The sequence below is a fragment of the Paralichthys olivaceus genome, chromosome 19 (genome assembly GCF_024713975.1).
Source record: "Paralichthys olivaceus isolate ysfri-2021 chromosome 19, ASM2471397v2, whole genome shotgun sequence".
Classification (NCBI taxonomy): Eukaryota; Metazoa; Chordata; class Actinopteri; order Pleuronectiformes; family Paralichthyidae; genus Paralichthys; species Paralichthys olivaceus.
In genome coordinates this window covers 13,420,278-13,429,486 of record NC_091111.1, presented here as the reverse complement: position 1 = coordinate 13,429,486, position 9,209 = coordinate 13,420,278, and the positions used below count along the sequence as shown (strand labels likewise).

At 43.2% G+C, this 9,209-nt stretch overlaps 1 protein-coding gene across 1 annotated transcript in view; it reads left to right on the top strand.

Annotated features, from left to right (window-relative positions):
• The first annotated feature begins 934 nt into the window (after window positions 1-934).
• The window catches only part of syne1a (spectrin repeat containing, nuclear envelope 1a), a 114,633-nt gene continuing 106,358 nt past the window's right edge, over window positions 935-9,209 (top strand). Inside the window, exon 1 of the mRNA XM_069515127.1 lies at window positions 935-1,303. Coding sequence (XP_069371228.1) covers window positions 1,237-1,303 — 67 coding nt within the window. The 5' untranslated portion in view covers window positions 935-1,236. The remainder of the gene's footprint in view (window positions 1,304-9,209) is intronic.

Sequence of the window (9,209 nt, the reverse complement as noted above, 5' to 3'; positions counted from 1 at the left end):
CATCTTGTTTACTCAGTGGCTGCTGACAAACACACAGCAGAGCTTCAAAACGGTGCCTGGAAACTACAGAGCGGTAAAAATCTGGATTCACAGATGGATTGTCCTCATCCTTCACCTGCTCCCACAGTCACCGTCCTAATAACAGGAATCCATTCCATAAATTAATCTTAGAAGGCCTGTCACAGCTGATTGAATTGAATGTGCGCTACGTCGAAAACCAAAACTGAACCGATCAATGATCATTTATCAACTTTTATACTTTTCGTGCCCGCTCCTCTGCCTCTCACTTTATTGCATGTTGCCGTGCCCTCTCTCAACTGCTCTAAGAGCTCTCCAGAGATGATGATGAAAGGTCTCGTCTAATGGGATTGCACATCGCGATAAGTGCTCCGAGCCGAGTGGTTCATCACACCTCCCTCCTGTATTTCAAAGAGTGGCATTGATCTGCTGTGGAGTAGCTATATCTTGATTTAGAGCCATCTTTGATTATTGATCGTCTAACCATAATCACTATTTTTCATTCCATCTGCAATATTTGAATGTATCATGCAAAGTGATTTTAAAGGAGGAGTTTGTTATTTTTAAACCTTAATATTACATTTTCTTTTCTTCAATACATCAGTATCGTCATTACAGGATTCATAATGTGGATTTTTCCTTTTATGTGGCTAAAGAAATACATATTAAGTGAGTCATGTGTTGTTGCTTTAACAGGTTTGCTGCAGCTAATTCTGTTCTTCTTCTCACTTTCTCTCCCACACACACACACACACACACACACACACACAGACACACCTCTTACAGCGGCAGCAGCAGGCATGAGAAGACACCCTGCACATCATTGGTCCTGATGCCTGAAAGAGATGCAAGAATCCTCGCTTTGGATTGGACAGCAGGTGGCAGTGCACGTAAACTCGGAAGCTGTCTTATCTGTAGAAGTAAAAGGCTCGGGCGAGGGAGGGGACCTCCGAGATGTTCAATACACACACAGACACACACATGCATGCTCTCATACACATACAGTATGCACTTACATCATCACCGGGGGAGGAGCTTCACTGAGTCTGAGGATTGCAGACTGCAACAGGGATGACTTGAGAGGAGAAGCACAGCTACATGGACATGATGCAGCTTGGATGTCCTGCAGTGAGTGTGTGTGAAGACATAAAAACTGCCGCAGCCCTGTCGGAATCCTGAGGAGTTGTGACGTGACTTCGGTGACCTTAGGACGGCGCCATGGCATCACCAAGGCACTATGGACACTCCACTCGGGACATCACCAACGTGATGCAGAAGCTGCAAGGTAGGTGTAAAATGCTTACTCACACTGCTCCGCCTCGGTTTGCAGTGTTTTTTAGAGGTGACCCGGTGCTTGGCATGACACAGCAAAACATGTGAGACTGAAGACACTTGCTGTTGCTGTAAAAAATGCCTTACATGCATCTCATGACCCCACAAGTCTGGGCTGTTGGATAGGGCTTCACAAATCTGTGGCATGGGAAGGACATAACTGAGAGGGATATGCAATGTCACAGCACGCAGTATTCAAGTACACTGGAAGCATTCAGGTTCTTATCAATCATTGCTTTGTCCCACATTCAGTTACTATCAGTGTTTTAGTTTGCTTTACTTTCTGTGGAGTTCTTTCTCCTTTTTATTGAGAGCAGAGGTGGAGGTGAATGCAGCTGCCAGTCTGTGCATGGAATTATGCAGCATGGCAGATATGCAGCCATCAAACGAAGGCTTTTAATGTTAGGTAGGACCAATCAAAGCAAATGGGATTAAACAACCCAGTGTGTGAGAGAGTGTGTTATTGCATTGTTCTTGTGGGTGTTTACTGTCTGTGTTTGTGTGTGCACATGCTTGCTGTGGGCTTGCAGTGTTAATGTGCACATAGACTGCATGTGCATGTGCGTCCTCTAATCGTGGATAGACAGGGAAGCAGACAATAGCAAAACTAATCCCCAGAGGAGCTGACAGGATGAAGTCTATCCCCCCCTCTTAACTCAGCCGTATCACATCCTCATCCTACTGTACTTACAGTGTAACTTATTGTGGCTCAAGTTACAGATGTTATGTTTATTCTTTTTAACCTTTGGAATATAAAACTAAGCAATTTCTTATCTTATCTCACACTGTATTTGCGGCAGATATTAACATTTATTCAGTATTTTACTCCACCTACATGTTAAATAATGTTGCCATAACAGCCTCTACCATTAAACACTGCATCTCCTCCCCATGCTGACAGCAGGATCGCACTGATGACACTTCCAAAGTAACAGGAAAGTCAGGTGACACCAGAGCTGAGATCCAACATGGCTGCCCCCTGCACGGCTTCTGAGGTGGCAGTTTCTGTGAAAGCCGAGAACAGCATCACCGGCACACGTGGCTCCTCTGCATCACTCTGTGCAGGTGCTGGTGCGCACTTTGAATCCCAAGGGTATCGTGATTGATCTAAATTTAGAAGCGTCCCCTTAAGCCGTCTCTTCAGTGTGAAAACAGATTGATGCAGATGCGTAGTGAGAATTAAGCAGTTACTTTAAATGATAGGATGCAGTGTTTTACCCAAAAATGGAGACATCCCTGTTTTTGGGAGCTGCGTGATATTTTTTCATCTACACCAAAGAACTCGAGTGTTTCTGGGTATTTTCTGGAGATGTTGCAGATATTTGTGTAAAGAATATGCAGAAGAAAGTCCTGTACTTGTAGCTACATTTAAGAGTCACATTCAACATTCTAAGGCACAAGTTGACAGGAGCTGTAAATAAAACTGTGTGTAGCTCGTTCCAAAAATAGTCTTCTGCGGTCGGGGGTGTGTCTGTGCGTCGGCCCCTGAAACCTTTATCTATTCACACCAAATACTCCTTTTACCAACAGTTGCTTTATTGTTGACGTCCAGCTGCATGAAAGCATCTTAGATAAGATAAACCTTGTTGCCGTGGTTAACCTTACAGATGAGGGTTTCTGGGAACTCTTTGTTTAACATGGGCCACAACCACAGGCACATTTATGGTTGGAGTAGATACAGTACTCTGAAGTCTGACATGCTGCCTGTGGTGTGAATGGATTTGCCTGAACATCAGTCACAATTCGTTTTTTTTTTCCATGTGTCACTCTTTGTGCTATGTTTGTCTTCCTCTGAGTACGTGATCACATTAGCTTATTTACCGGGGGCACATGGCATCCAGTTTGACGCGTCATTTTATTTGATGTGTCCTGGTCGCCGTCCATCTCCTGGGAGACGGGAGCTGAAGCTGTGATGATATCATCAAGACACTTTTGTGAGAATCAAAGAGGAACACTCCTACGTTTTATTCATTAGTCTTCACTTGAAATGGCTAGTAGCGCAAGTGGAGCATAACATTACTCAAACATGAGTTCTTTGTCTTTGGAATGCAGTTTTAGGTAGTAACAAGCTTGGTCCCAAATGACAGCTCTTAATATAATCAATGTTGCCTTTGCTCAGGGAGGTTTGCTTTTGTGTGTCTCTCCAATGGGGTAATTATTTTAAAATTAGTTATGTTTGTGTGCAAATGCTCACTTGTTTTTTTGAAAGGAAAACCTGGTTGCAATGTAATTTCTCACCACCTGAGATTTAGGTAATCTAATACCATGTATACGTCTTTAAAATCCTGACTAGATTAACATATTCCACTCCTCCTCTCAGGAGAGAAAAATGTTCTGAAATTAGCCACGTCCCACAAATCACCAGGTAGCATGAAATGAACTACACCCCCCTCAGGCTCATTTGGAAGCAGTTAGTCGCCGCTCGATGCAAAACAATCAAAAGTTTTCGCCCCAGATTTTGGGTCTTGTGTCTATCTCCCTTCAACCATCTCTTTTGGTGTACCTCTCTGTAGCGGTAAAAAAAAAAACAGCAATTAGTGACACCATATGGCAGAGAACGGCAAGGCCGCTTTGAACACCTCCCAGCCTGAACTCCTCCATATGCTGTGGAATTTGCCCGTTTGTTGTCTCTCATTAATGAGAAAAGCGCTGCACCCGTTTTCTGCTTCGTGGGCGTACACTATCCCACCTACACCTCTGCGTTTTACCGTCTGCTGGCCAATCAAGCAAACAAGTTAGCAAAGTCTCATTTAGTTGGGGAGCACCTGCTTGAGTCGTTTTTTTGTGTGCGCGTAGGCCGGACTTACAATTTGGTCAGATAACACAGAAAGAAAAAATGTTTGAGGGGAGTTGTGTTGTGCAAAGCGGAGCGGCTGCATTTCAGGAAATATGCTGTGTAGATTAAATTTATAATCCCCTGCTAATGTTATTTTTCTCAATGGAGATGCTGAGTCGGGGAAAAAAGTTGAGGAGAGGCTAAAGGGCAAATTCAGCACATCTGGAAGACATGAGTGCCACACTGAGAGCAGTGGATTGATGAAACAGAAATGAGAGAGGCGGCAGGAAAAGCAATAAAAAGACGCTGGAGAACACAACAAGGCGGAGAACCAGAGAGAGCACACATGCCCGTTTTTAAGCTCCTGATTGCTGGTGGGACTGGCACAGATCCTCAGGCTGGCACGGAGCCAGGGTGACATCCTGTTGCCAGGGGCGACATTATGGTTCGGCCGCAGCCAAGGAAGGCCGAAGCAGACGGTCACCTTGAGCCATGCCAGCCTCCTGTTTAGTTCTGACACCGCCATTTATCGTCCGCGGCTCTGGATACCGCAGCGTGTTCACACAGAGACACTGAAACAAACACCGGCTGTTAAAAATAGCCTTTTTTCTCACCTATCACACCATTGGGAGTCAGCAGTTTAGCCGAACAATAAAAATGACCCAGAGCAAGTCTTCATGAAAAGCCAGACGAGCAACGTGGAGCCATTACTCGGTTGTTGCCTCAGATCTGTGGCACTAGTGTCAGCATGGGTTAGATCTGCAGCATGAGTGGTTGTTTATTCGGCTGCTTCTTCTCCTTGTCTCTCCAGATTGTGTTTATAAGCGGTTGCCATAGCAGCAGCCACATGACCGCCAGCACAGGCTCTTTTTTCACCCCGTGGGCTTATTGGCCGTGTCTGGTTCAGCTTCTGCTTCTGTAAAAGGACATAATGCTCCATAAAATGATAGCTTTGTGTATATGTGTATATGTGTCTTTGTACTGTTGTGTGTTTTATACCCTGCTACCTTCTCAGTGACAGCTTCTATTGCAGATCAGATTGTAATCTCTTTTAACTGGACAGGCATTGAAGGTTTGAGGGACGTATCACAAGATTAGGGTCATGAGGGACTCGCCCACACAATGTGGAGTTTGGGCAGTCAGAACCTTCTTTGAAAGATCACACCTTCACAAAGGTCACTGTGTTTTCCAACATTAGGATCAACTCAAATAAGCTTCACTTGATAAATTCTGTGTTGCTTTTGTTTTTTACACCACCTTAGGGGTTATGTTTTCACTCCTGTCCGTTAGTTTGTTAGGTAGCTTGTTCCTACAAAATCAGCTGAACGGATTTCCCCAAAACTAATTTAAAAAATCTGAAAACATTCAGGGGACTGATATCGATGAGTTTGTGTAATTTGGTGAAGCTTGACTGGATTTAATAGGACTGTTGGGCCTTGGTGGAGGTATGCCCTCTACTCTACTGAGTGCCATCCTCGTAATAGATGTAATTAAAGGAGTATTTACAGGATTCTGCATTACATGGTTCCATTGACCCTGTGTAAACCGTTCCATTCATTGTAGAGTATTACATCTTCAGGCCAGACTGATTCTATGATACAGTTCCTTCAGTGCCTCTGTACCATCCCTGATCCTGTCTGTCAGATTGAAGCATCAGATAGTTTTGATGGACGTGCAGAACAATGTGCTCACAGTTAAAACCCTGACACCTGAGCTTGTGACCCCGAGACACATTCAGCCTCTGTCTGTAATACTTTAGAGTCTCGTGCAGTCTCTTATCTTTCACCCACAGAAACCTCTGTCCCTTTTTCTTTCACCTGTCAAGATGTGATTGGACGGTGGAAAATTCTGCCTCTGGCCGTCCATTTAGCACATGAAGGGACTTTAGAGGTCAGATTGTGATGGTCTGAACTCTGAGGTCACCTGGCCACATAATGTGATGATTTCAGCATATGGCCAAGTTAAGAGGGAAAGGGGTAATTCGCAGTTTTTATTTAATCTGCTTGGAGCACCAGATGGGTCGAGGCTTTCACACGTGGAAGTGCAAACCAAGGTTCTTGTCTTTTTTACATTGTAGGGAGCGTACTAAAGACTTCTGTCTGACGGGTTGTGTTTACTTATACTTGACATTGATTGGTTTGTAGACGCATGTCTGACATCAGCGTGTTGTCATTTCAGCCAGGAGCAGTCTTTCCTTTTGAATTGATAAAATGATTGAACTGGTTTATTTAGTTTTTTTATTGCCACTTTAATATCATTATGTTACCTTCAGTAGTCATACTTGACACTAGTTAGAGTTTGCAAAATTAATGTTGCTGTCTCAACTTCCTGCAATTGGTCCAAAAGTCAGAAATATCAAAAAGTAGTAAACCATAGTTTAGTTTGATCCAGACTGTTTGTCCAGACGGTGATCAGAGGCAACTTTCACGCCTCTTATTTTAATTAATACCAAACAAGGTTTGTGCTTGACCTGAGGTTAACAGAGCAGGAGGTATCATCTAATAATCTGCCTCTTACAGATAAAGGTTTTTCTGAACCTTTCATGATCTTTGGAAAGTTTTTACTTCCTCTGCTGTTTTCTCATTTATTTCCCCATATTCCTTGAGAGTAATGAATCCATCATCCCTTCTTCATTGACTTCTCTGAACATCAAAAGCAATGCAAGTATCTATGAAATGTTATTTCCCATTGTGTCACACACTGACCCCTGTCCCTCAGGGCCCTTTCTCACTGTGACGCTCCATAACACAAACACAACCTGCCACCTGGCACAACAAAGCCCTGGCTTCCTTCTTTTTAATAAATTCAAGAATGTTTGAGAAGAAAGAGTGAACATTCAGATATGTAGGAAATTTTATGGGAAACAATAATAACTATACAGAGTGGCATTTTAACTGGACGGCTGGTGGATGAGAAAAACAAAAGGCAAACATCTGCCAAAGCTGCAAAAATAATTTCTTTCAATTCACATTTAGTAAGACATAAAATGACCCCTGCTGGATGAGCATAAATACACTTAAGTGTCTGTGTGCGACAGGATTTTGAAGATGGTTCTGGCTCTGTTCCAGTCTGTGTTTTTATTTCACAGCAAAAGAAAAGACTTATAACTGAATTTACTGCTCTGGCCACAGTGATTTATTTAGTCTGCTGACGCCAGTGCTTTCACTTTACTCGTCCCTGTAATGTGTGGCGGGCCACTGAAGCTGGATAAAGAGCTTAGACTGTCTGACCCACTCCTGCACTCCCACTCACACCTAAAGCATCACACACACACACACCCAATCATTTCACACACATTCATGGGGGAGAGCAGCAGGGAAACATAAAGCTGCAAATATTTTTTCAAAGCCTAATTGAGTCTTTTTAATACTCTTAGTGGCACTGAATGCTGTTTCGATATGACCCCCGGTGCATCCAGTGGAGTAGATGCTTTGTATTAGCTGCATGTTCTGTCTGTTAAAATCTGGTTTTGTTCCGCTGAATGTATTTGCCATAATAATGGAGCCTTTGGAAATTAGAAAGCAGATAATAGCTCAAATCTAGAAACACCAATGCACCACAGGATAATGTTTCATCTCTGTCAGAAAATAATTAAAAGTATAATATATCTGTTTAAATGTTTACCAGAATATCACAACAACTTTACTTTTTTACTTTAATTCACTCATCTCACTTCATTGCTTTTTATGTGTGTTTGCCTCGTGTGTCAGTACTGCAGGTGCTGAAATTGCTTAAATTACTGTATCAGTGGTCTGGCTTGAATGAACACTGTTCAGGGCGTCATATTTGGACATTTATGTCAACGACACGGCGCCTTCTCTGCACATCTGCCGCTGAAAAGGGAGTGAGGGTGCTTGAAAAGGGAAATGGGTTGTTTTGATAATCACTTTGACTTGTTCCCCCTTCTTACTCTCTTTAATGTGGTGTCATTATTGCTGAAATGTAATTAGCTATGCTAATGGACTGGCATTTGGACTTCCGTCTCAGCACTTAGACCGACACTGGTAAAAAATGTGCTGTAAATGAATTGGGATGGCGAATGGAGAGGTTGAATGGGCATGAGAGGGCTGAGTGGAGATGCTGCGGGTGTTGTAGAGGATGTTATTGAGTGTGAGGGCTAAAGTAATCCAGTGGAAGTGCAATGAAGAGGGGCTTTTTAAATTAGGAATTGTTGGGGGTGAAAGACAAGAGCTGGAATCAGGAAGTGGATAAGGATGCTATTGGGAGAAGTGAAGGGGCAGAAAAGCCACAAAAACCTGTTCAATCATTTTCTGTGTGTGTGTGTGTGTGTGTGTGTGTGTGTGTGTGTGTGTGTGTGTGTGGAGAGATTACGGGGTATCACACAACAAAGCTGTCCCTTTAGTGCACGATAGCTTTAACAGGCATGCTCCATTAATGTTGGGCTGCAGAAGAAGATGCATTTTGGTGAAACCTCTTGGATAGCAGAATGGTAAAAACACTGCCTCTGATTCTCCCTTGAGCAATTCATACTGGCCTGCTCTGTGAATTTAAATATCCACTTTCCAGCTTGAATAATATTAAGATGATATAATTGGATTGATGCATTACTGAATTATTACCTGACAGCAGAGTGTGTAACCTTGAACAGTTTGCAGGAGGAGTGCTTGTCCGTATCTCGGGGACCATAATCGCGGCTGGTGAGTTGTGGAGTCATTAATAGATTAAGAGAGATCAGAGATGCTCGAGTGCAGAGCCGGGTCATCGGGGAGGCTGCAATTTAAAACGCAGAGCTTATGCCGAGCTTTTTCATTTTTACTGTCCTGTCATGTCCTGTCTTGTTTTGGCTCTTCTGTAGATTGTTTCTTCACACCAAACACAAAATGAACTTTGAATTGAATCGTCTCTTATCCACTAGGTGGCGCTGTGCATCTACAATATTAACATAAGACTAGATAGCAAGCAGTCTTCTCGGCTCCTTGGAAAGCAAACCCAAATATCTGTAGGGTGAATACATTATGATATGAGCAGAAGCAGCGTTTTTTTACCCTCCAGGAGGCTGTTTGTTTTTCCTGTAATGGCTGAAAAGAGGCTGTTCCTCCTCTTCTCACAAAGCCCCGCAGCC